This window comes from Botryllus schlosseri, chromosome 13 (assembly GCF_051294905.1).
Source record: "Botryllus schlosseri isolate E-star chromosome 13, Bs_hap1, whole genome shotgun sequence".
Lineage (NCBI taxonomy): Eukaryota > Metazoa > Chordata > Ascidiacea > Stolidobranchia > Styelidae > Botryllus > Botryllus schlosseri.
The window spans coordinates 15,576,174-15,603,892 of NC_137248.1; the positions used below are offsets into that span (position 1 = coordinate 15,576,174).

The 27,719-nt window shown below is 39.8% G+C and overlaps 2 protein-coding genes, 1 long non-coding RNA gene and 1 other non-coding gene across 6 annotated transcripts in view; 1 reads left to right on the forward strand and 3 right to left on the reverse strand.

Annotated features, from left to right (window-relative positions):
- The window catches only part of LOC145453240 (uncharacterized), a 185,708-nt gene that overhangs the window by 17,344 nt on the left and 140,645 nt on the right, over positions 1-27,719 (reverse strand). The gene's annotated exons all lie outside the window — the stretch shown is intronic.
- On the reverse strand, positions 98-10,994 carry LOC145453372 (uncharacterized). 2 transcript variants are annotated; one of them, XM_080331337.1, is made up of 4 exons: positions 10,287-10,994; positions 9,597-9,866; positions 8,727-8,825; positions 98-583 (listed from the first exon to the last, which is right to left on the reverse strand). In XM_080331337.1, the coding sequence occupies exons 1-4, from the start codon at positions 10,518-10,520 to the stop codon at positions 434-436; spliced, it is 753 nt and encodes a 250-aa protein (XP_080187463.1). In that variant the 5' UTR covers positions 10,521-10,994; the 3' UTR covers positions 98-433. The 2 variants fall into 2 exon arrangements, with proteins under 2 accessions (XP_080187463.1, XP_080187464.1); XM_080331338.1 differs by lacking the exon at positions 10,287-10,994 and having other exon boundaries at positions 9,597-10,201.
- Positions 18,995-19,081, forward strand: Trnastop-uca (transfer RNA opal suppressor (anticodon UCA)). Its single transcript has one exon. It is a non-coding gene; the product is annotated as a tRNA-Sec (tRNA).
- Positions 24,065-26,832, reverse strand: LOC145454397 (uncharacterized). 2 transcript variants are annotated; one of them, XR_013920117.1, is made up of 4 exons: positions 26,680-26,832; positions 26,018-26,152; positions 25,125-25,202; positions 24,065-24,526 (listed from the first exon to the last, which is right to left on the reverse strand). It is a non-coding gene; the product is annotated as an uncharacterized LOC145454397 (long non-coding RNA). The 2 variants fall into 2 exon arrangements; XR_013920118.1 differs by lacking the exon at positions 24,065-24,526 and adding an exon at positions 24,706-24,819.

The following is a 27,719-nucleotide window of genomic DNA, read 5'->3' on the forward strand; positions in this document are numbered from 1 at the left end:
AACAGCCTCAACATTTTCTTAACTGTAGTTATAAAGACTTTGTCTGTCACTATTCTATCATTGCAATCATGCGTAGGCCTATATATAATGAGTCAGCTGAATAAAAAGTAAACTCTCTTGTAAATTACAAAGAAACAGTTACAAACATAACCTTTAACTGCATGTAAGCAGTTGGTAACAAGATGGGAACGTTTAAAATATTTCAATAATTATTTTAGTATATAAACTGAGGCTCGGTTGTGCAAAATGGATGTTGAACTCGTTTTATTGTGAAAATCGGACAATAATATGGGAACACCGAGCGTGGAAGCGTCAAAGTTGCAATTGGATCAAATCCCTGCAACCTCGCTATGGCGAACGTCTAAAGGAAAAGTTCATGTTTTCACCCCTATAAGAAGAATTTCCGCTGCTTCCAGCGGCAGCGACGCGGCGCCTAATATCGTAGGCCCAAAACGCCGTAAAACCATATCAAGACAAATGCAATCGAAGCGATTCCGATCACAAAGCCGGCGATGTTCAATACCTTGGCTGCGTACGCTTTTGCACGCGCTTTATGTGGATCGCGAGTCCGCAAACTATTGGCCTGGAATATATTGAAGTAAAAATAGTATCACGAAATATTGTAAAATAGAATATGCATGAAGGTCCAACGGAAGCAGGCTATAGATGCCGCCGCGGGATCTCGAAATCACATCACACCAGTACACCAGAACGAATACTTATCATCCGGTGGACAATTGCGTGACAGCTTTCACAATCGTATTGCGCTTCCAAGTTGCAGAAGGCGACAAGTCGAGTGGACAAAACCATTGATTGCAAACTGGAAAGCGCGCATCTATGCAATCACGAATTGCCCTTTTATATCCGACACTATGTGGTTTGGACATCGCATTGACTCGCTAGTATCGCGGCCATTGTATGTACACTATATTGACGCAACTGGTGAACGATCATGCGCCGGAATGAATTTCAATCCGGTTTGACACTGGTTCCCAACCTTTTCCCCCCACGTACCATTTCGAGATATCATGCATAGCACGCGCACCCCCTACATAAGTTACACGCGCTGAAGGCGGTCTAAAAATGTTTCCGCCGTGTGAGATGCCGAAGGCACTGAAACAGGAAATAAACTGCCCATTATAAGGCGCAGTCGGCCTGTATGATTTCTGTATTATGGATCCATTTTAAAATTCTTGTGGTCAAATATATTATAACGGAATTACAATGCTTTACGACTAGATCTCTTCTGCGTAGGCCGTCATTACTGGGATAGCCTCTGCCCACGAGGACGACGGCCTAAAAATACTCAAAATCAACCCCACTTGAACTAATAACTCCCTGCGGTCGAAGAAAACATAATCTACCCGCATACCACCTTGGACACCTTCACGTGCAACGAGTGGTACACATACCACAGTTTGGGAACCACTGGTTTAGAGAAAGGTTTTGAAAATATTTCGATCGCGGATCCCGTCACGTTTTGTGGGTGGTTGCGCGTACCGTCAAAATTTATGAAATCACTGGCTAGTAGGTCATCACATCAAGCTCAACACCGTTTAAGTTATTCCAGGCCTAAAACAAGCTACTTTACGACAACGTCATTCTCAAAGGATAACGTTTTTGTAGTTCTCTATGACGTCTTGCCATTTTACGGACCCCAAAAAACTGATTCGAGGACACCAGAAAAGAATATTATGTAGGCCTATGCTAGGCATTTACTAGCAAAGCAACTGCTAAGCAAAACTCTAGCAGTGATTCCCAACCGATGGGGAATTCCCCACTGGTGGAGAATTCAATGGTGTCTGATGGGAAATAGACGCATTTGTTGGACATGATATAGAGCAGTGGTTCTCAACCTCTTTGTCTTCGTGGGCCCCATTTGGACCATCATGGACCTCGTGGACCCCTCAATTTCTCGTTCCAAATTAGCTCAATTATCGTGCAACCGTCATTTGTCTTGTGCAAATATTAATTGTAGGCTAGTAATAAACCAGGGGTCTCAAACACAGGGCCCGCGGGCCGCATGCGGCCCGCCAGAGCATTTCGTGCGGCCCGCGACGACATTCCAGATTTTCATTAATTTTACAACATATAAATGCCACATATATCTTTTCAAGTTGTAAAGTGAAAATTCCCTCTTACAGCATTGCTCCGAGAGCCGAAAACTAATCATCAAACTTCACTATCCGCGACCATGCAGTAGAGATTCCCTATTTCGCCACATTTTCAATTCATGATGATAAACCCTGACCCTTAGACGATGGTGACTGAAATTTGTCAGTTAGACTTGGACGCGACCTTTATCAGAATTACTCAGACCCGGGCTGCCTCGATGGCCAAATGAAAATGACCGGAGTGGACTCGGAAAGCCGTCACTTGGTGAGAACCATGGACGCAACAAACCATTCGCGTTTCATGGGAATAGTAATAGATCAGAAGGTCGCAGCTTAACATTCGCTAACTAAGCAAGTAGTTATGGCAACGGTAGGCTATTTGACCATGAGCTTAATAACCCACTTATCAGGAGTATACCCGAATCCTGGATTGGGCTGCACTGCTAAACCCCAAAAGCTGTGATAGCAGATTAATCTCTATTATCAATCTGTTAAATTCAAAATATTCATAGTAGCTGCAAAATTATAACGTGATAGCTTTTAGGATAACATTATATATTTGTCCGCTCAAATGACGTCTATATCTTATAATAATATATATAAAATACAACAACACTTCTAATCAAATAGTTATAAATGTGATAATTTTTTTCATGCCAGGCCTAAATTGATACAAGAGTAAATCAAATTTTTATGATGAATGTTGAATGTCAGTCTGTACGACTGGCTCACTTTCAATAAAACAATTTCATCCCGTCAAATACGGCCTACTTTGAAAGACATGGAATACCCCTGTTGATGCTGCGGCCCGCGGCGTCGTCAAAACTGGAAAATTGGCTCGCGAGCACATTTGAGTTTGAGACCTCTGTAATAAACAGTCACAAAATGACTTTCCTTGAAAATAAAACCATAGTTTATGTAGAAATTGGGTAGACTTATATTATTTCGAAGGAAATTTATCAGCTTTATTAATTGTCTTGGAAATACGTGCCTTCGATTTGATATGAACGCGTGCCCAAAATCCATTTCCCAAAGATAGGTGGTGGCTAATGTAATACTAACGCGTCACGCTTCCGACGAGTCATTTCTATCAAGCATCTCATCTTGAAGGTATTTATTGGTTATAACACAGGAGAAAATAGATTTCATGGCGTGTTTTTATTTCTTTCATTGGGGCAGATTAGGAAAAAAATTCATGAATTTATATTCGAAACTACTGCTTACTAATTTACTGAGACTGACATATCCAAATCCGAAATTTTTTGCAAACATTTCGAAGTCACCGTGTTTGACTTTGCTCTCTTCAACATTTCATTTCTCACAAACCCCAGCAAACAACTCTGAACACGAATATGTTTGCATTAGCAGGCTATTGGCAATTTGGCAATTAAACTGAGTTTGCACAGTCGGTTATTTCATCTCAGACGACCATTTTAATGATATGATCCCGAAAGTGTTAGCAATTATGAAGCGAAAATGTCTCATTCTTTCCCTGATTAAAAAAATACAAATTGGGTCAATTAGGTTGTTAATCAATGATTCAACGACTTCAGAGGTTTCGCGGACCCTCTGAAAATACTTCGCGGACCCCCGGTTGAGAACTACTGATATAGAGGATAGTCTACATCAGGGGTGTCAAATATCCGGCCCACCATATGATTCAATCCGGCCCGCGAAGCAATTCTGAGTGAATCGAAAAATAAATTTATTTTCCATCACATTTGTAACAAATAGTGATATTTTCTGCAGTAAATACTTCCATAAAATATTTTCCCGAAACGGCAAATGTCGAGCACGTTCACAAGCCACATTATAACCATTTTGACGTTGTGATTTCACTCTCTCTCATTCGAGGAAGCAAAAAGTACACACTGAGTTCAGAGTTTTATAGAAAATGGTCCCAAAAGTAGTTCTTCACAGATGCAAAAACGCGAATACGAAACAGATATATGCAGTTTACACGGAAAATATATTAGTTACACAAATATACAACTCAAATATCTATGATCGCCCTACCGTGTCGCCTCCCACCCTATCGGTCCCTAGACTCGAGATTAGGTTAGTAATTTATAATTCAACCGGATCATCATCGTATTTTTGCCACTTTGATCGTTCGCGAATTAAGGTGTGGCGACGAGCTATAATAAAACCCCTATGAGCTGTGTATTATTATTCTATATGAGCTTATTAAAGAATATTTCAAGTGAAAATCAAGGCCATGGGGTAACATTTTGGAATCAGTTGACTTTTCCTGCCCTCGGGCGATTTGAAGGACTGAATCCAGCCCGCGGCGCAATTTGAGTTTGACACCCCTAGTCTACTTATTTACGGAGAGACATGCGCGAATACCGTTATCAGTTGTTGAAAAAAAACTCATTTTAACTCGGGATTACCCATGATGGCGTCACAAACTCATCCGGAACGACCAGTATGACGTGACAATACGCTTTCGGTGACTGTTTAAGGCAGGGGTTCTCAACCCGCGTCCCGCGGGCCGCATGCAGCCCGCAGACGTTTATTTTGCGGCCCGCGACGTCTTTCATTATAAAAGCAAATATTACTGACACGGTATTGTTGCACAATAATTGAGCTGCTTAGCTCTCTTATCCCACCGTCTTTATTTCGTTTGATTACTCATTATTGATGTGTTCTGGTTTCGAGTTGAGATTGTTATTGTTTCGAATCTGTATTCGGTTGGACTACGGTTCACGAGCATCCCGCTATGTATAAGCACATTATTAAAGAGTGTTTCACTCACTGCGATTGGTTTGAACAGAAACAGGAACAAGGAATGGGAAATTTAACGGCGAGAATTGAGTTTGTAACTCAGCGTGGAACAATGAATTTGCATTCTCATATAGAAATGGAAATCTGATGTGTCATACTTGTCGAAAAACAGTTTTCGTAAGTCGTAACGAAGCATAGAAGCCTAAAACGATACCGCGACAGTTTCGTCAGTAGTTAAACAAATGTTAACTAGGTTTCAAGCCCAGCAATCTATATTTTGTGGTATTGTAAAATTGCCGACGACGTTACAGACACATCGTTCAAAATTGCTGGGCTAAACCCACGAAATCTGCCAGAGAAGGTGTGACTTCAATAAAACTCTTCGAGTATGTGCTGTTTCCAGAACTTTGCAGCAATGACAACATCACCTGACATAAGTCGAAGCGACAGTTGTCTGGTTCAACAGTGGCCAAAATGAGCAATGTCAGCAATGTCAGTCGATCTTTTATCGAATATTCTGAAACACGTTGTCTCCTAGCATTGGATGAATTCACCGACTCCACAGACATTGCATAGCTATTTATCTAGGAGCCTTTTATCGGAGTGGACATATTTGCATAGAAAACACTGGTTTGGCAAACGTGGGAGGGGGACAGCGAAAAACATCAATTTGAAAAAGCTAACTTCTGTAACTAATGGTGCAGGGCCCCCGCCATGAAATGAAAGGAGAAGGGTTGATTGGTTTGCTCAGAAATGACCCCGAACGCCAAACTTCTTCTCATATCACTGAGAGCTCACCGCGAAAATGGCCTCTGTAACGAAAAATTTACCGTAATTTTATACATGCTCGCTCGCGCTTTGAAACAGAGAATTCAGTTCTCTGTTGGAAGGGTTTAAAAGGTGCATACCGACCCGTATACGACTGGTAAATAGGATACAGTACCCTAAATTTAATAGTAGCCCACAAATACATGATAATAATGTTCTGCGGCCCGCAGCGTCATTTGCTGTTAAAATGCGGCCCGTCATACAAGGGAAATGTAGAACCCCTGTTTAAGGGTTACCTAGGGATAACATAAGATTTCTTCCAAGAGGATTTGTCCTATTTTTGACTTTTTTGAAGGTGTCCACGGATGAAGCGCAAATGTCCTATTTTTTGAGAATTTTGTTTAGATATAGGGTCAATTTCGAGTGACTGATCACGAAGTGGGAAATATTTACTAGATTTTCAGGATTTTCCTCCGGTATTGCAAATTGCAAGACTGAGAATTTGAGAATTTTGAAAGAGTGTCCTCTTTTCAGATTTACAAAATACGGTACCCTTAGGGTTGCCGGTATCAGTTCACAATACTTTTGTGTTGCAGTTAGGCGATTGTCTTGCGTACTGTTGTGGTTACGTGTCTTGTGTACTCAAACAAGCAAATAGCTGTTCCATGATGACAAAAGTTGAAAGAAAATACGACGAGAGTTTTGGGCAGTGGGGAATGAAAACGCGGAGTTAATCTGAAGTTAGGTATGAAGACTGAAAGGTTGGGAACCACTACTCTAGCAAGACTTTCGCCGAGGTCTCTCGAAAGTTGGTCGCTCTATCGCGCGTACGAGATGCCTTAATAACTGGCTTGCTCTCATCTGGTATCAGATTGCGTCTTCTTGAACATGATGAGTTAACACTCCAAAAAGTCATGCAGCTATCTGACTCTGTTGAACCGGCACAGGCTTTGTCCTCGTCCTATGAAATGCCGCCTCCTACCGCTAACATGGTTTCGAGAAATCAGGAACGGAACAATCGCCTTATTGGGTAACGGCTCTGAATTGGCTGCTTTACAGAATAAGTCTTCTGAAAGGAGAACGCGCATATTTTGAGGCGAAACAGCGAATGCTCTAGATGTAGCCGACGGGGTCATTTTGCTTAAATTTGCAAATTCAATTTGGCGTTGCTAGCCGGTGTACCCGCCTCTTCGTTGGAAGTCTTTGCTGCTGAGAAGTTGATTGAAAAAGGCTGCTTGTAGATTCAGGGACGATACGAGCATGTGACGTCATAAATCCGAGTCATATTTTTCTTGGTGTATGGGTGAATCTGGTGATTGCTCAAGACACTTGGTTGACTATACTGATTACTGGAATTAATATACTTCGCTCTGTTCATTCTGTTTGTACCTCAGTTGCCTATGTATGTATGCTTGGAAGTGCATGTTTCAGTTCAGTGTTGATAAATGCCGAATTTCAGTTATCAAAAACCTAGAAAGTCTGTCAAGCAGATTTGTCTCCGTCTTAGCTTTCCTCGAAAGGTCACTACGGTGGGTACTAAAGAGTGTCGGTATTTTAGGCCAAGATCATATAATAGCCAAAGCCCAGGGGTGCACTGCTTAACCTTTTCTGCCAAAGGACCAAATGCAATTTACGAACCGCGGCGTTGGTCACTTGACGGTTGATGACCGTTTTCTAGACGTCCTATAGGAGCGAGTCGGATTAGGTAACCATAATTAGATTTTCATGTTACTACGCATCGAAAGAATGTAACATTTATGTCATGAAAACTCAGTGTGCATTTATGTTCTATAGTCGCGACAATCCCTAAAACTAACTGAATTCAGTCGATAAAATTGCTACTTGCATCTATTGCGGGTCACTTCTGTATACCGCAGGACTAAGTTTATAAAAACAAGACTATACGGCGACTGGACATATCTATATCGAAGGTATCGGCCAATATGTGCCTCGGTTTCATCGTCGATGATCTTCTTGCGAGCGCACACGCGAAGTCGCTCTTTGGACGACACGTTCTCTTATAATTGCCAATAGATAGTTGGATTCAATTCTCTAAATTGGGCGTATCTTTCATTTTCAATCATATTCAAAGATGAAGTGAAAATGTGGTTACGTCAATGAATCCGAACTAAAATCGTAGTCATCAACAACCAAAATTTTGCGATAAGGCTAATCAAAGTATGGTTTGGCCTTGTAAGGTCACATTAAAGTACTTGGCAATTCCGCATTCAGCTCAGCACTCTCACATTTCAATTCAAGCGCTATTATTGATGGATATGATGCTACCCCACGGCGGTTCGAAAGGTTTTCCGTTCATGGCCGGATCAGTACTTCTTCGATACGGCCAGAATCTTTATTAATAAGCATGACTTTTGTAACTGAATAACTACCAACATCACATCAGTAACCGCCAAGCCAGTGCGAAAATAAACGAGCATTATTTATAAATCCACGGAACCACCGTACGGTCTCGAATTTATGCACAGTCATTGCAACACAGAGATGAGCATGATGGATTAGGATTAAAATTTGAAAAAAATGTATTTGTGAGATTTTGTCTGAATTGGATCAGATTAAGCTTACAGATTTTTTTCTGAACAGATTTAGATTTGGATTGGATTTACCGATTTTCTGGGAGATTGATATGTCGTGTGGCGAATGGCGACAGACTTTATTCAGATCAGTTACTTATGGTAGCCTACACTACAATATGGTACACTTGGTGTCAATGAACATTAGACTTGCATGTTTTGTGGAATGTTAATTCGCCCAGAATACTGATTAGGGATATGTCATACTACCATATCAGCGCCCCACCATATCTTCCCCTGAGCCCAGCGCCCCCCATATCGCCCCCTGAGCGTTTTCGCCACTTTCGAAATCGCCGGCGCCGCTTGGGGACGCTAGAGGCAAGATTGAAAACCACTGATTTACACCGTCTTTCGAACCATTCTGGATTTGGATAGATTTTGAACGCCGTCGAAATTATGCAACAATGATCAATTTTTCTGCGATTGCGGCCTCCTCACTATCCAGGAAGCTATAAACGAACAAAAAGCACTCAGAGCAACGTCATTGCAGTGAGGTGTGGCTTATGACATGCTACAATAGTATTACCTGACTAGCCAAGATGACGGCAGGAACTCCCAACCAGAAGCAGAAGAATAACATGTTGATGATGGAGCATATCATCTTATCCGGAACATTGGGGACATCCTGCGAAAAAATACATGCATATTATTAATATAACACGTCGCTGTATACAAACGTGAGTTTTCTTCATATTTTACTAGCGCTGTGGTGAATGTGTTCAGTGGTCTCACAAACATTTCAACTATAATTTCAAGCAGTATGAGCAAAATTGCGGTTGTCGTTTTGGTATTCATGTTGTTTTCGACTATAGTGGTCAACAATGGTGTTGGTGTGAATTCACACCAGGCCAATATTCTTTATTATGGCGGCGTGTCGGCCAACTGGTAGCGTAACCAACTTCACGGCTTACTCCTTTAGGCGATGTATCAGGGACCCGGGGCTCGCGAGCCACACGTGTCTTTTTCAGCATCTGTTGCGGCTGTTCGATCGATCTGGTAAAATCACGATTACAGGCTGCATTGGGTACCTTCGCCTACGCCACGGCATACTGCATAACAATGGATAGGTTCTCATAATTCATAGATTTTTCGGTCGGTATGATGTAAATTCTAATTGTTATAAGTTGATTATTGGGCATGAAACTTGTTTAGAACCAAAAAGACGTGGTTAGGCGTACTCTCTCAATGTGACTTAATGCCCATCTTAGGCAAATTCGACTCAACAGTTTTTTAAGAACATTTCAGATCAGCAAACTTGGTTCAACATAAAGCTGCACATTACAAACGTCATATTCAACGTGACACGCATTTTAATTACTGACAGTACAAGTGAATTTTGATTCAATAGAAGCATTTTCGATTCAACAAATTGCCAGATATCCAAACCATGACTCACCCTGATATTCTCTTGCGGGTACAACCGAGCCACCGGCTGACTCTGCACAAGGGTAAGCGGATCTTGGTTGGCGTGGTGTACATTATAAGACACTGTGGTAAGTGCTGGATGAATACTGGGCTGTTGTAGAGCTGCAGTGTGTGGAGGTTGATGATGAGGTTGTGCATATGATGTAGCTACTCCAGGTATTGGTTGTGACGTCGTCACCGGCTCCGTAGCGTCGTTCTGATACGGAGGTGGTGCATTGGCTTCTGCGATTTTGCCCTCTTGCTGCATGATTGTGTAGCTTTTCAAGTATTTGAAGTTAGTGGTGTATTAGGATACTCTATCTTCGGAACAAATTTTGAATGAGAAAGTCAACGAATCAATAGCTACATTTTCAATTACCATTCATTTCATTATTACGGCGTGAATATTGCTAAGGACATATTCGCGTTCACAGAAGACATTCACAAGTTCTTCATTTTATGTTGCTACCTATAATCATCAATTGGGCTCGCTTATGTAGCCATGTATCATGTAGGTTACTATATTTGTGATAATCAGATATTTGCAGAAAGATTCAGTTATCAAAGTTTAAAATTCGCAGAGCTTTATTCTATATCTCATAAAATTATTGACAGTCATAAAACTGCAAATCGGTATTACAATCAGGGTTTTAATTAAAACAAAAATCAATTTAAAACAAACCTGTTCAAAACAAGGCCCTTCTTTGAGACATATTTTTTGTAAACCATGACGTCTTGAATATGCAATTGAGACGTCATAGTGGATTGACATCGACAAGTGAAAATATAGGGTAAATATAGCTCCTGTAACGAAATATCTACGTACTATAGCTGTTGAACCGACTATTTTGAGGGTTCCAACCATCCCATATCGTATACGTCGGCTGTATCGGGTGGTAATTGTCCACGAGATCATAAAACATGTTTATTGGAATGTATTTACACAATTATGGCATAATTTTACAACTTAAAATTCTTTTTTTTTTTTAAAAAGGCCTTTCTTTAAGACATTGTTTAACACTGTACACATATTTTAAACAAAGTGTTTTAAACAACCATTTGTTATAAATGCAACCCTAATTACTAGGGATGGTGTGAACGTGAGGTTCACGTCCGCGTTCTGTGTGTGAACCTCGAAAATTTAGAGGTTCACGTTCACAAACGAACCTTGATAGGTTTTGCACTGTGAACCTTTTTCATGGATTACTCTTTTTCATGTCGTTATAACACCTTTGGTTGAGATTTATTGCATTTCAACTGGCCGCCACTATGCATGACGCTGGCAGCATGAAAAAAATCAACTCGAAACGAGCATGCACCTTGACAATCTCTAAAATTTAACCTGTTTTGTAATACAAGTTTGCTCGAAATATCTAGCTTTCTACTTGTGAATATCTAGTGACTCTTTGCTGCGAGCTTGACGCGCAATCACACACCATCAAGTGCGTAATACGCTACATGCAGGGAGTCAGCCAATGATGCTTTTATTCAACCACTCAATTTAAATGATATCATTATCTGATGTAAAAAATCTAGCTCATCTCGATTTCTTTCGTTTATTGTATCATAAAAACCAAATCCGTGCGATTGCGGTGTTGACGACTACTGCCGTATAACTTGTTACTGAGGTAAAGCGTGTTTTACACTCTGCTCGACATCAACGTAGAAACACTCAGACGCCGAATACAAAATCTGGTCTGACCTAGACCGTTAAGGCGTAAGCTTATATTGCCTTGCAAGTCCTCGTCGAAATTGTTGTCAAAGCGACGGCAGATATTGATTTTATGAGAATATTATATCATTTGATTGCTCCAGTTGATACATTTGGCGATATTTAAAAAGTCAGTATGTACTTCAGCATTGTGGCAATATGTGGTCCGAGTCGCCGCTAGGTATCTAGGGTTGGCATTAGCAATATGACGTCACGTGACGTCCTGAGGTTCACGTTCGCGTTCACACAGAACCTTTCAAAAGGGTTCGCGTTCACACGAACCTGAACCGTTCAGAGGCCCTCACCATCCCTACTAATGATTGTAGTACATACATACAAATCCCGAAATAGCCTATATTTAATGTATAGCCTACACTGTTATTAACAGCTATTGGGAGAATTGGCGTTTTTTGGCACTTTGTTGTTGCGAATCAGTGATTCCGGAAAGGAGGTACTGAGACTGACAAGGTTTTGATTCTACACTGAAAAGAACTGAGTCCGTTGGAACCGCGGTCCTCCAATTGAGGGTGTTATAGCTTTTTACCAAGGGAGATCACAATCCTGCGCATGCAGATGTAGGAACAGCAGAATTGTATCGATTTTACCACAGCTGCAATAGTCGCAATAAAGCTGATCTTAACTCTATTTGACGATTGTTTGACAAATTCCTTTCACGGTCGTATTATTCCTAGACTCACCAATCTCGATATAACATACTTGTATCGTCCATCAACTTTCATTACCGAATGCCACCGACTCTCACATCATCTGGTATATAGTCAATGGCAATTATATATTATTAGTGTCGATAAAACGTTTCGTAAGTCACTACGCGATGGAGATTGAATGCATTAGTTGCGTTCTGCTTCCATGATGCAGGCTATAAATAGCAGCTGCGTCCCGTCTTACGCGACCGAGAAATTAGTATCCTAATAACGAAGTCATATTGAACATCCCAGGAACGTATTTTTGAGTTAGTCACTCGTGAATTTGAGAGGAAGGTGAAACGGTATTGTCATTTATGAAAACACAACCACAAAATATTTTTATGGTGCTTTACAGTTTTCTCCAACGAAACAGAGTATGACGACATTCGGATCAAGATAAAAGTATCGTATTGGCAAGGAATATCGAATGCTTTCGGGGGCAAATATAAATACTGGGTAGCAATGTTAACATCTGTCATATTCAAGTTCGGATTTTGGGACATTTATACGATTTTCACATCAATATAGCCTGCTGCATTACGTAGCAGAAGAAACGTGGGCTGTGCTATAAACCAGAACCCAAGAAGAAGTGATGACAAAGAGCATCGCTATAGTGAAAAATTACTGTAGACGACAAAACATCATGATATCAGAGAATCACATCAACAACTGCAAAATGAGTAGTTAATCTTGAGTTTTTCACGATGAGCCTGTACAGCACCGCGAGGAAGCTCATTTACAGTGTATCAGACTCGTTTAGACGTGTGTTAGGATTCATCCGTACACCTGATCTTAAAATATGCATTCGTAGTAACTAACTATGTTGTGAGATTTTTCGTCGGGTGGACGTCAGCTCGTATTTGTCACTTCTGCGTAGGCCTATATCACTATATATACTAGAGCTGTTGGATGTATCTTCGAAAGCGAAAGACCTTAATTATATACACTACGTAATACAATTGTAGTTTGGCCTAATATTTTTATTGTTTTTGGCTAATTTCGGGTGCTGGTTCCGAAAAATGCTTTTGAGTATTCGATCATTCACCCTTTTTAAATGGACAGAGTGTAGACCAGCAGTGTCAAGAAGAAAATGGCTGCGGCCAAAAAACTTTTCCGATCTGTGCGTCAATTTAATACCACATTATTTTTAGAGCGCAGTGCCCCTTTAATTACAAAAATCACTGTAAATCATACTTTCGAAAGGATTTCTGATGTTTATGAAGTGTAACTCAAGTCTATCGAGACTCACTACATTTTATACAGGTGCATTCACCTCAATCTAAATCAGACCTGGGCAAAGTGTGGCCCGCGAATCCATTCTGTGCGGCCCGCGAAAGGTTGCTTGGAATTCATAACATTAAACCTGCTTTTTGAATGTTCATGAGTGGACTAAAGCCATGGGTTGTATCAACTAAACAGGAAATTCGTTTACTTTGAAGTTTGTTCATTAATATGACACAATTACGCTGCCTACGTACCTCGCATGCGTAATCCATATTCAAAATAAAGGCAATGTGCCAAAGTATGAGTAACAATTAAATTCACAAGAAATCACTCTTTCCATTGTTCAGGTTGAACCTTCTTTGTTGTCATTGTCACATTACGCATTATACGGTACGTATTTCAAATTGTTACGCGAGGCGTTTTCAAATCCTTAATTCGGAAAACCAGTCAATCAGTGCTCGCTCAACATCAAGGCTATTTGAGTGACACACTGCTCGGAATGCAGCGACCAAGACAATGTTTCTGCTATCCCACATACATTTCAGTGCAGTGGTTCTCGAACTGGGGGCCGTGTAAGCATCTGAAGGGAGGCGCGAAGCCGAAGTTGAATGAATTTTTTTTCGTGATCCGCGCGATTTACCCCCAGCTTATAATGTAGTTATTGCTTTGTGTATTGTCCGACTTTGATACTAAAGAATTATCTCATCAACAACCATTATTTCCATGCCATCAAACAATCCTTCGTAGTTGCTAGCATTGTGTTTGCTCTTGTGATATCACGATAAGGGGGTTGGGCGCGAACATTTTCACTATCATGAAGCGGGGCGTGCCTAAAACAAGTTTGAGAATCACTGTTCTAGTGTCTTAATAGAAGAACGTGGATAGGGGTTTAAAAAGAAAGAAAATGTATAATATTTAACCTGTTTCGGATCATGAAGGCTAATACATATTTTATTTATTAACCGCCACTTTCTCATTACCTAACATCGACACATTCACTGAGCAGCATTTATTAACAATGTAATTTAGCACCGCGGTGGAAAATAATTGCCCACTCCTGATCTAAATTATAATCAGATTGGAATGCTGAGATTGCCAAGTCGGGTGTATTGGGGATCTATCCGTCAACACTTACACCATGAGAGAGTCCATTGCAGATTTAGTTATCTGTTAGACCAGGGTTCTCAACCGTTTTGACCTCGAGGACGGGTAAAAGTTCAAAAAAATGTTGCGGACTGGTGAGCCTTCAAAAACCAACATTCGCCTAAATTAGATTACGACAAATGCATACAGTGGCGAGATGACACAATAATATAATCCGCGGCTGCAACAATGGGTTGCGGGTTCGAGTCCGACCGAGGTCGACCTCAGCATTCCTATACCTAAGTGTTGAAGGTTTATCTAGGCTCCTCCTCGCCACCTCATCCGCGGTGTCCTACAAAAAGCCTAGCAGTGGGCCGTACTATAAGTCGGATAAATAATGAAAAATATCGGCCTGGTGTAAATCACCACAGTAATCGACAAACACATTGAATACCTCAAAAATAAACAAACAAACAAATGCATACAACGTAAATGTAACATTGGACACTACATTTAATAATGTCTCTGTGATAATATATCTTTATACGCGGTTCTATGCGATACTCGCACAGTTCTGCGACCATGCACTAACCTGATCGTGATTGTTCGGTATCCTTTGAAACAAATGCGACTTGCTTATTTCCTATTGGCTCTATTTCATTGCCTAATATCGCTAATTGCATTGTCGCAATTCAACGTTTGTAAAGTCTCCGTAGCTTTCACATATACCTTGTCCGAAACGAGATGTAGGTCACTTTTGAACATTGTTTTGCAATTGCACTATTGTGACGCTCGCCCAAATCAGACCATAGACTCTCTAGTGCGATACCTTACGAAAAATATGTTGCACACTTCTAAATAAATGTAAAATTAGATGTTTTATATTCGTAATTAATGGATGATCGCCCGATTTCTGGTATTTTGGAATGAGATATAAAATTCGAATATACCTGGCGGACCGGCAGGAAACTTGCCACGGACCAGCGGTTGAGAAACACTGTGTTAGACAATTAGTTTGTAGACTAGTAGCTAGTATGTTTATATCGTTAGTTAGACTCCACAGTAATTTGCGGAATGTAAAAGAAACTGTAGAGTATTCCTTAGAAATACCTCATTCACCACTCGTGCCACGCATGCCACATGGTTGAGAACCCCTGCCTTACACACTTTAGATATGCTTCATATATTCCCATATTAACATAATTCATAATAAAGCATAGTGAAAAACAAACGGATTAACTCATGGTGGGATTGATTTTATAGTTTCAATAAGCTTTCAAGAGTTTCAATAGATTGGCTACCAAGATGTGGCCAAAGTATACACCGTCAGTACCCGAGTAGAAGTAGAAGTAACGTGAGCTCAATGTGATTGCGTCCATCGATTTTAGACATAGAACACAATCAACACAGAACCAGAAGTTTGGAAAATAGTGAGCCCCTAGTGAAAATTTGAGCAACAAAAATATGGTAACCTTACAGTATTCTCAATCTAGTCACTGTCATTCACATGGAGCTAAAAGGACACTGCGCTCGCAATATGATTTGGTCTATAATTATGGTTGAAGGTGTGAAAAACATTTAGGTAGGAGTTATTTTCCTCAAAAACATTCCGTACTCAGACAACAACTAAACGATTTTCACAAAAGGTACGATTCCAATGCATTTATATTTGTGGTATCGGTATTCATATCGTGCGTCATCGTTTCAAAACCCTTTGTATTTCCTGGATACCACCAATGTTGAGAATGAATTTTAAATGGTTGTTAGCTGAAGGTCTTATGGACCACGGAGGTATAGTTACGGTATGTAAGATTACAGTACGGGCGCTCAACGGACGACGTTCAGCCAGGCGTATTTGTCTATGATGTTTGTTGCGGTCCGGTACGAACCACTTTTAGTTAGTCATTGCTGTTCTGTTACGTCATCCCTTTTTATTTCTACATTTTTCCTTTAACTTTAAGTTGAGGCTATATCATAATTACAGCGCAGTGCTCCAATATTTATCATTACAAACGGGTGTCGTAACAGTGCTAAAGCATATCTGTAAAATGTTCATCGTGCCCGATAATAACTGGTCGTAAAATTAAACAGTTATGGTAACCTTTATGGCTTAGTGGACACTTAACACAGTCATAAGCGTTGCTCTTTCAAATATTCCATGTATGGCTCGATATTTTCAATATTTATATCCTGACTATAGTTCCATATACTTAGTTCCACACAACGCCTTGACTTGGTACTTTGTTACATCGTGACTCTACCTCAAAAAATGACTACATCAATCGATAGATATTTCTGTCGTGGTCGTATCCTCAATATCCATTGCCAGACAATGATAGATGAAGCTGCCACAAACTTTGTGTTCTATATAGATAAAAATAGTTCTCGCTTAACACTTTCATGCACCGCCATGCAGTAGGTGTGGCGTCGTAGCTTTCAAACTTGACTCTAAAGGGAATGCTTGCATTTAATTGATCTTAGACACACGTAGAAGCTGAATTGTCCGATTCTCTCCCCAAGTATGACATCGTTCTTAGTGTTTAGAAGTTGCTTATTCAAGCCTTTGTGATTTCATTACATAATAATTCGAACCATCCTAGTCTGCATACATTCGTTGCGAAAGTTATCACGTGATCCACGTTGGGCTTCCTGGACTCCGAAACCGCAGTTTCAAAACGGCATAAACCGAGGTATTTATGGAAAGACCGAAAATTATTTACAATCATAAAAGTATCCATCAGATACTTTCGGCAATAATGGCATTAGTATATGTATGTCGGCTTGGTGTTCGGATCTGACGTCACGTCCCCGCTCTTTATGAGTCGATATCATATCGGTGCTGGGTCGTACATATTAAGCATTGCTAAGACCCGTGACTGAATTCGCAACATGTTAGCACTTCCACATGTGATATCTAGTTATAATCAGCGCAAGTGTCAGGTGCCATATAATTTCCCGCGGAAGAGCATTCTCAGTCAATGAAATATATTTTTACGCATCATTCAACGTCGCATCGTGGCTAGAGAGATGATATGTTGCAACTTTACTTGGCGCAAATGGAATTTGGTTCGTTGAAGAAGTCTTCCTCTATGACTTTAATTTCATTTACACCGGTTAGAAAGTTACATGCTCGGTATTTTACATAGGCATTGACGGTTCTCTTCGTATATCATGCAGGTCAAACTCTCGTGACGATGCCGCCGATCGATCATCAACTAACGGAAATGACGTTTCCACGAACATGCGTAATCTTGCGCAGCATGTTCAGTATGCTGGTCGTAGAGCTACGACCGATGGAGGTTTCCGGGCTCCCACAGTAGGTAACGAGTATCTACACCAGGGATACCCAAATGCGGATCTCGAAGCCGCATGCGACCACAAGGTAGCCTTCTTGCGGTGCTGATTGATCTCCAAATATGCATAGACGACAGTAGTTGTTTGTTTTTATGATAAGTCAGTCAATTTCTGTATATGAATGCTAAAATGAGAGATATTAATTATGTCAAAAGCCGTTCAAGGGCGCTTCTAAAATCCGGGAAAGAGAATTCTCGCAGACTAGCGTCAAACACATTTTAATACCCGTCAAACAAGGATATATCTTGAGTACTGCTAGTAATATACCTCTATATATCGTCTCTGTGACGAATACATTTCGACACAATTTCACTAACACCAAAATAACGGCATATACTTAGGGTTGCATCTAAAACAAAAATCAAATTAAAACAAGCTTGTTTTAAATAGCGCCACTGTAATAATAATGATATAATGTTTGACAAAACGGCATTTGTATAAAATACTGTTCAAAACATGTTTTAAACACAGTATTTTAAGACACCGTTTGTTTTAAATGCAACCCAACTCATAGTCATATATAAATTTCAACAAGTCCGATATTACTCAACGTGCAATCCCCCGCAAACTTGTTTATTAAATGCTGGAATGTATGAAGACCTGTGACATAGCAACATAATAGTATGTTGTACTAATGATATGCATTTTCATATTTTTTCAATATATAGCACTCGCCAATCTGCGTCTGTCACAGTTAAAATACCCGATATAGAATCTACATAAGTCTATGTCCATGTTTTTGAATTAACTGATGGATGGTGATATCCAGAGATAGTCTAGCTACCTTTAAATGTTCGTAATAAGTAGCCTGCCTGAGTGTTTTCATGAGACTCCATACGTGCTCTGAAGTGTGAAACGCGGCTCCGACACCCACTGATCCACTTAACCACTAATCTACACCAACGTTTTGTGATAAATTACCTCTTATTGTGAACGTCGTTCATCGCTACCCGAAAAAACTCCCCTCTCTTCTCGACACGAATCATGAAAATTCATGCTTGATTCTATCACTCGAATCGTTGTGTCCAGCCCTATTCAAGATTTAAATTCAGGTAAACCGGTAAAATAATGGAAGGACACTCCGTATGTATTGATTGTGAATATATAAATGAGATTCATGTTATAGCAGTAAGAGTCACCCAAATCACCCTTAAATACGAAATTAGCAATTTCCCATGAGAATTGCAGTTCTGCCAATCAAGGGCCTATTTTAATTCTTATCGTGTTATCATGTCAAATTGTCAACAACCACAAACGTTGATTATGTTCATCTGTGATACTATATATAAGACACACGTTTTTCCGATGTATGCTTGGATGATCATCAGTGGTCTGGAGTGCAGGCTTCAAACATGTAGCCGACTGGCGTCGGAGTGGTTCGATTCCACCTTATGGGCGGATAAAGTTTACGCTTTGGATATCTATCATAATATCATGGTGCGTCTTCACTGCCTAATGTACAAGCGCAAGAGGCCGTTCTTATACGTCTATACGACGTTATTACGATATCACCCACCTTTCGATTTCAGAATATTCCGTGTTTAGCGTTTCGAAGTTTTATTATAATTATGGAAGGGACGCTATCGATCGTTAGACATGTCGCGTGATTACGATTGCTTTGAATTTTTGGAATGTATTCGATTGCGATTAGGATTCATTGAAATGCTGCATTCGTCGTAATCGATTACGAGAACATATCACGATTACGCCACCGGTAAAGTCACCCTCGTGTTCATCGGCCCATCCCTGACATAGGGAGAATCGTGAAGGGTTTGATTGCCAGCCAGGGGATGGAAGAGACCCGAAGATAGCAGCAGTGGCTCGCAATCTCTTGCGTACCGATCTATCGTATCTGCTAACATATTTGTTGTTGTTCATTCCTATTCATTGCGCTCTTGTGTCGCAGATTTTATTCAACACCCAAAATAAACTTGTGGTTAAACTTGGTTAACAATGGCTAAATGATATATCACAAAAAACTTTATATAGGCTACGCGAGCCACTTTTCAAAATTCGTCGAGGCCGCGGGCCGCATGGCTTCAATATCGCCATTAAAATAGGCAACGCTGTTTAACAGCCACGCTTTGATAACTCTACGTCAGTACAACGCTAACATGGGCGACGCGCAAATCGTGAGTAGTCATGTTATGTATCACCATAAGGATTCGTATTTTAATCGCGCAAATTTCGAAAACATTTTCATGTATTTGAGTGAATTTCGTCATTAATATCAGTAAAGCTTCATATATTACTATCACATATTTATCCTTTCTCCGCCCATGTGATCAAATTCATCGGTAGAGTCGATGCAGGCAGTGTCTTCGAAAATTTAGGGAAGTTATTAATGCTTTGCGTCATCTTTTGATGGGCCAATTGTTTTTAGTCCCTTTTGTTGCATGCTGTTATTTGTCGACATCTCATCAGCATTGTCGGTAGAGTGGGAAGATATTGGATTCGTCCAAACGTAGGCCTACCAGAAACAAATTTCCTTCGTGGTGAGGAGAACACGATTACAAATTGCTATTTATTTATGAGGCGCATCATTTTCCTCTGCAGTTCACATCTGTACTGTGGGGCTCAGATCACCAAGGACACTATTATATAAATATCGAAAACCAACGCGAATTGAAATGCGCATAGCGCGAAGAAAATTTCAAGAATAATTCTAACCTCTCATTAATTAGGGAGTCATTTCGTAAATTCAATTTGCATATTAACAGCCGCCAACACATTCTATTCAAAATACGTGTCGACGGCCGCGTAATTTTCCTTCTGTTGCTGGAGATTCACCTCCGCTGGACTATAAAGAATCGATATTGCGGTTAGCTAGACACGGAACTTGCTGGAAAACTATCTCCCCGTAAAGCATGGTCTTTTAGGGAGCCCGAAGTAGTTTTGTAAGCGACTCGGTCTGGGCAGCGGTGGGTCATTGCACTTCAAGGCAATATGCCCAATTATATCAACACATTCTTTCTCAATGGAATGATATTACAATCATCGAAGCCGTATCAGCTAGTGAGGAATAGTGATGTTGGGCACATGAGAATATAACTTACTCTGAATAACAACAACAATATGTTTCAACTGAAATCAATTTCATCATTTCGAAATGCTTTACTAAGCGTTCTTTTGAAATTTCGAATCAGGTCGCGGGCCGCAAAATACGACCTCGCGGTCCGCGTGTTGATCACCCCTGGGCTACATCACATGTAGTACATACATTAATGAGGTTGTCGTCTCATAAAAGGTTGACGCGCTTACTGTACGTCAGTATTTCCTGTGTTCCAGTTTTGGTCGTTCATAGCTTGTAAGGTATACGTTTATCACAGTCAGAAATATTAATTTATCATTGTGATGTGTAGTTCGTGCATAAGATTACACATTTTATATCAATCGCTATTGTTCCGGTATTTCGATGACACCAATGGTTTCAATTTGGAAAGGTAGGATATATAACAAATCAAATATATCAAATCAAATTAATTAACGTAACATTTATTAGTGAAGAAACCTCCAATTGGCGAAAATTTGCATTGATCTTGTCAGGATTCAATATATTATATTTTTTTAAGCATGAATATACGCGAGCCCAACTTCACATATTTCGAGTCTTTTTTCGTAAATATTCAAAAATGATTTCATGCAAATGGTTTGCAGTGCTTTATCATCAAAATTCCAAGGTATCGACAAAAAAATCATTATTTCTTTGGAACGCCAAACGCTCTTATCTTTTAATAAAGCATCCGTGATGGCTAGTTTTGAACTCCGAAGTTTAGTACATACAATCGGACAAATGTCAGTGATTTTGTCAAACGATTTCCAGTGATGTAAGTCAGGGTTATTTACGATATAGTTGCAGGAAGCAAATGGGATATAGCGCGTGATATTCCATAAAGGCAGCAGTGGTACAATCCGCGGCTGCAACACCAATGGGTGCGGGTTCGAGTCCGACCGAGGTCGACTTCCGAATTCCGATATCTAAGTGTTGGAGGTTTACCTAGGCTCCTCCTCGTCACCTCATCCGCGTCAGCGGTGTCTTACAAAAGCCTAGAGGTGGGCCGTGCTATAAGTCGGCAGCTACGGAAAATAAGAAGAATATCGGCCTGGTGTAAATGACCACAGTAGTCGATAAACACCATGAATACCCCAAACAACAACAACAACAACAATAAGACATTTTTCGTCCGTAATGATATATTCCTCGCAGACTGAACAATGTAAATTCCTGACATTAAGATTTCGTGGGCTAGTCACACAATGGGTATGTTCAACTTACAACGTAGGTGAGGGGCCAAAGCCGCTTCGCATTGTCCCGCCATTGATACGAATCAATGTTGTGACATAACATCCGATGCTACCGTCACGGCGAATCCTCGATCGTGGTCGCTGTGATGTTGCGTGTCTACTTAAACTAAAACAGTGTATAATTTCGCAACAGACGTATGATGGTGCGAAATGAACATACACTCTTAGCGAAAAGAGTGGTTGTACACACCCCAAAAGGTGGTACACGAAAACAGAACTTACGTAACCCTGCCGGTGTGAATGACCAGAATCCACCCCATTCCTTGCGGTGTATATCGGATATCTCACCCTAGCCATTAGAATTGATTGGGGCGGAATTTCAATATATACACCCCACTCGAAATCCTGCATCTTCTTCCAAATGGCACGCTATTGCAAATAAACTTTCTTGATTGCATATATTCGATATCAATTGAACCATAATAACATAAAATGGAAACATATTTCGTGAAATAACAAAAACAGAGATCCCAGCGACGGAGAAAAAAATTCACTGAAAATACTGCTCGAAGAACATTGCCCATGTAGTATTGGGAAGTAGCCTCCTCCAGGTTTCCGCAAAACACTCTTGTACGGCGAAGGCTGAGTCACTATCTTCAGCAAGATCTTGTGGCATCATCCTGAAATCAAAATGCATATTCACAACCCAAATAACAGGCACATATGCTAACATGCATAACTTAATGAAAGACCACAAAAATAGAAGCCATTACAAAGTATATATATTTTCACAAAGTACTTACAAAAAATCAGATGTTACACTTGCTAAGGAATTGCAGCACAGACTGTGGTCCGATAGGGTGAACTTACCGCTATAGGAAACATGTTCACACACGATCACTGTATGTGTGGGCAATTAGGCATCGACAAGATGGAAATTGATGGATAGTTTTCATGCAAACCGCATGTAACAGGCAGACTTGGACAACTAGAAAACGTTCCCTTTTTCCAAATTGGATTGGAATTATATTACAACTACAAGTTTTTTTTTCGAATTAGAGTAGAATTAAAATTTGAGCTACACAGTTGGAAATTAGATTAAAATTATAATTCTACCTAACAGTTTTTTTCAAATTAGATTAGAATTAGAATTACTGAAATCGCCAAAAGTTGAATCAAACTCCGTTATCATCAAATCATAGTTCATCTTATGAGCATGAGAATAGCAAATGTCTACTGTACAGTACGGGTGTTCAAAAATGACTTTTTTTTTTCAAATCTACTGGCTACTCGATAAAATTGTTAGGTTACCTAATTGAAGCCTGCACACCAAATTTGGTTTGATTCCAACCAGTAGCCGCATTGCTACAGGAGAAGAAAGTTTTTTATTTATTATATGAAAATGAACGAAAAAAGATTTAAAATTTTCTGTTCACCCCATTAAATGGTTAGGTTGTCTATAGCAACAATGCTCAACCGATTTGGCTCAATTCCAACCAGTGGAAGCGGAGTTATTGCCGTCACAAAATTTTGGATTTGAATAAAATAGTATTTACGGTGAACGATTCTTTAATCATTTATGACTGTTGTGCCCACCGTAAATACTATTTCATTCAAATCCAAATTTTTCGAAATCAATAACTGCGCTTCGGTTGGTTTGATTTGAGGCAAATTTGGTGGGCATCGTTTCTATAGACAACCTTACAATTTCATGGGTGAACAGAAAATTTGGAATTTTTTTACTAATTTTTAAATAATAAATAAAATAACTTTCTTCTCCAGTAGCAATGCGGCTGCTGGTTGGAATCAAACCAAACTTAGTGCGCAAGCTTCAATAAGGTAACCTAACAATTTTATCAAGTAGCGAGTAGAATTTGAGAATAAAAAGTCATTTTTGAACACCCCTCCTGCACCGCAAGTTTGGCTCGTCTCGCATTCTACGGTTCTCCTGTAGCCTTTTCAAGAAACCCAGACATTAGATTAGAATTAAAATTACCGTAGACCATAGAAAGATTTCATAAATTCGATTAGAATTGGAATTAGAGCATAGAAACATTTCACAAATTAGAATAGCTTCAATTAGTATAATTAGACAACTAGAATATTTAGTTGTCCAAGTCTAGCAACATCACCTGTACCAGGAATAACTGAATATATTTTTGAAGATTGTTCCTGTTAGTAGTGTCATATGCCATTAGTAATTCTATATTAGTCGCGAAGATTCATATTGCAATTTTCAAAGTACAAACTTCCGAAAAACTACTTACCATACTTGACTATTTTTCCGACATTTCGTATTCTACTTCCACTTGACGTAGTTTTGACTTGTATTGGGAACTGTTGCATCTACTTGTAATCGAGTATAAATTAACGGGGTATTTCTACATAGACTTGAGTAGCAACGCTAGTAACTTTGACCATCTCTGCTTTGGTTTACTTCATATATGCGACTACGAAAGTTGACATCAGGTGTCGTTAACAAAGTTGTCATACCTGCTGGCTTGATAACGAGTCTTTCAGTTGTCGCAGTACTCCTAAACTCGGTTAGTTCCAGTGATATAATCTTGCTCTTGGAGCATGCAGTCTTTAAGCAGCATCCTAAAATTTAAAAAATATTCAGAGAAAGAGATGCATGGACTTGATTTAAATTTGACTACTTGGTATTAATCCAAAACACGAAACGTTTTCTAGTTGGGCAATATTGACTTTCAGAATGGATTCAAAGCGACCGCAGATACAGGTCTGATTAGGAAACCTTGACTTGCCTTAGCCCAGTGGTTCCCAACCTTTTTCGACCCATCGCCCCCTTTTCAAGGTCAACACCGATCATCGCCCCCAAAATTTTGTGTACCGAAAATTGGGCATACAAACTGTAATCACCGGCGGGTTGACTAAAAAAAAAAGGTCAAATTTTCGGCTGGATGTCTAATTTGACACACTTTTGTAACTAAATTTCCGTGGGTTGACTAAAAAAAAAGGTCGGCCGTTTTGACGCGTCATCGCCCCCCTATCGCACCTTCCTATTTTCGCCCCCCGTCGCCCCCTCTGTCCATTTTCGCCCCCTTGTCGCCCCCTTCGTCATTTTCGCTCCCCTAGACCGCCAAATCGCCCCCTGGGGGCGATATCGCCCACGTTGGGAACCACTGCCTTAGCCTATACATGGAAATTTGCAAATTAGCTGAATGATAATGATTACCTTGGAATATAAGCTGTTTGATAACGATCCTTTACGATTTGGTTGAAATTCCATGATATTAGCTTGTATAGCAGCATCCTAAAATTGAAAAAATAACCATGAGGCATACGGTAAACGTTAGTTGACAATTTGGATTGGATTCGAAAGGCCCACGACATCCGAAATGTGTACTGATGTTGTAGCCTTGACTTGCTTTCTGCTTGTAAATAAGCGAGTTAAAGTACAATTTTGTAACTATCCTACGCATAGTATATTACTCACCAACAACATATTTGATTTCAGATTCACAGAGTAAGAGTCTGCTACTAATAGCAATCAGTCCTTGAATCTAACAAAAAGCAGATTTGTGCATATGCACAGATCGTGTGTATGTCATATCATGAGTCAAGAAGTGCATATATTATGATTTGTTTATATTGATCGAAAGGATAGTTTGATAAACTTTGGCAAGGCTATGTTTGCCTCTTCATATTGGTCAAAACATTGAAGACCCAGCTAATCCGTGCATTGTTGCACACCGAGTTGACCGCAGTAGTGCGCATTGCTACTCAAGCAATAGATGTCAATTTCTACTCAATGACAAGCATATAGAAGTGGCTATGTCAAATCCATGTCAAGCTGCTTCAAATTAAAATAAATATATGAACAGAACTCAGAGAAGTAGTTTCAAAAGAAGTAGTCTGGTTGATGGGTCACATACTCTTAACAGATAGTCTGAGTTGGCCACTGCAAAATATGTTCAATGAGGTAAGCCTGTTCCTAGTCAAGTCTCTCATATTCATAGTGATAGCAATATAGCATCGTCATATTTTCACCCATGTCATAATATCATTAACATTTACTGGCCCCTAATTACGGGGATCGAAAGCTTTCATCAAATGTCCATTGCTCACCTCAGATACCATTGCTTCATATGCTTCAGCCCTTTGCTGTTTGTATGTTACACTTGTTTTCTCATGAGGAGAAATCGATAATTTCATTCTTCAAGAGCCCCAAATTTGCGATCTTTGCCCAATGCCCATGCAAGTCTGAAGTAGAATAGATAATATGTTTACCTTCCTACCATAACATAACATAATATATAATGTGCATATAGCTCAGTGATAATGACAGGGTGATAGGCCTATAAACATAGCTCTGCATAGTCAGTGGTAGGCTACCCTTTACACTTAAACAGGTCGTGATGTGCTTTGGTAATCAATATAACGACAATCGAGTCGATTTTTTTCTCAATGCACTTACAAACGATGTCGCACAAACCCAAATTACCGTAGTTTATAATCATAGCTAATGCTGGACCTGTCAACAGTATCTCCATTAGAGACATTGAGCTACTGTGTCTTGGAGATTGGTATCGGTACTGGTGATACAACAATTTATGTGAATTCAATGTATCGTCATTCGTCACTACCGGTACGTTTAAAATTCCAACTTGCTACATATAATTCTGTTCAGTACAGCTGCGACACTAAGTAACAGGAATCGGATCTGTACTGGAAACGCAATGGAACAAATGTTCTATACTACAATAGTACAGATACGAAATGTAACTCACCATCCAGATATTTTCAATCTCGAAAGAGGCTTTCTTCACAGATTCACGACGACTAATACGGTCAGTCGATAGCCAGTCTGGTCTCTTAAGCGCGGAAATACGGTATATAACGAAACATTTTACATAGCTGTAGCCAAACATAGCAGCAGCTGTTCTGGTAACGACGGTTTGTATATTCGATTATGATGTGACAATTGACTCACTGATGTAACAACTATATTGAAGTTAAGGATCTCCGGAATATTTGTATGTATACTATAATTGATTTATCGGAAATATGGATTTGATAGCTGTGAAGCTGCCGATTGCATCATAATAAGCTTCAAAAAGTCTTGCAGTACTAGATTTATCTTCATAGATCGAACCATTGATACGATCCGAAAGCTGTATGCGAATTGTCTGTTAGGCTTGGTGTGCAATTCATAAAGCTACCAAATAGTGAATAACACATCAATATAGATATGAAAATAACCAGGAAACTTTGCCCAATTTAGTCCCTCTTTCGCCCAATTCAATGATTGTTCCGTGACGTAACCTGGTGTTCCATTCTAATTTGAATTCTTGCTACGCCCATATTGCGTACTGCTCATATAAGTTTGTGGCTGAAATTTAACTACTTCTAGTATTCCCAGCTCTAAATACCCTTAACCTGCATTATATTGTGGTTATACACTAATGCTGTGCGGAATAGGCCCGATATATTTTGTACATATAGGCTACGTACAATGTACAATTGTGCATTTGACGTGACATGAAAGAAATTATAAACCAGTATCGTGACAACTTCATAATGGGTCGTATTTTTGCGACACACTTGAGATACATCGGTCACACTATAGTAGACAGGGTGAAATTTCAGCCAAAGTAAGAGTACCGCAGTGCACGATAAATGTGAATTACAATATGATATTGCAGACTTAGCTATTATTCATTCATGTCAATGTAGCACACGAATGTTATACAACGAATTCTTATTTGTCACTGAAGCTGAAACTATATGCGTAGGCGAATTTACTTGATGGAACCGGGTTAAATCCATA

Coding starts and splice junctions, on each gene's coding strand:
- LOC145453372 (XM_080331337.1), bottom strand. CDS start 10,520: ATGATCTCGTGGACAATTACCACCCGATACAGCCGACGTATACGATAT. Junction 8,826..9,596: donor ACCCGCAAGAGAATATCAGG/GTGAGTCATGGT, acceptor ATTTTTTCGCAG/GATGTCCCCAATGTTCCGGA. Junction 584..8,726: donor CCGTCATCTTGGCTAGTCAG/GTAATACTATTG, acceptor AATATATTCCAG/GCCAATAGTTTGCGGACTCG.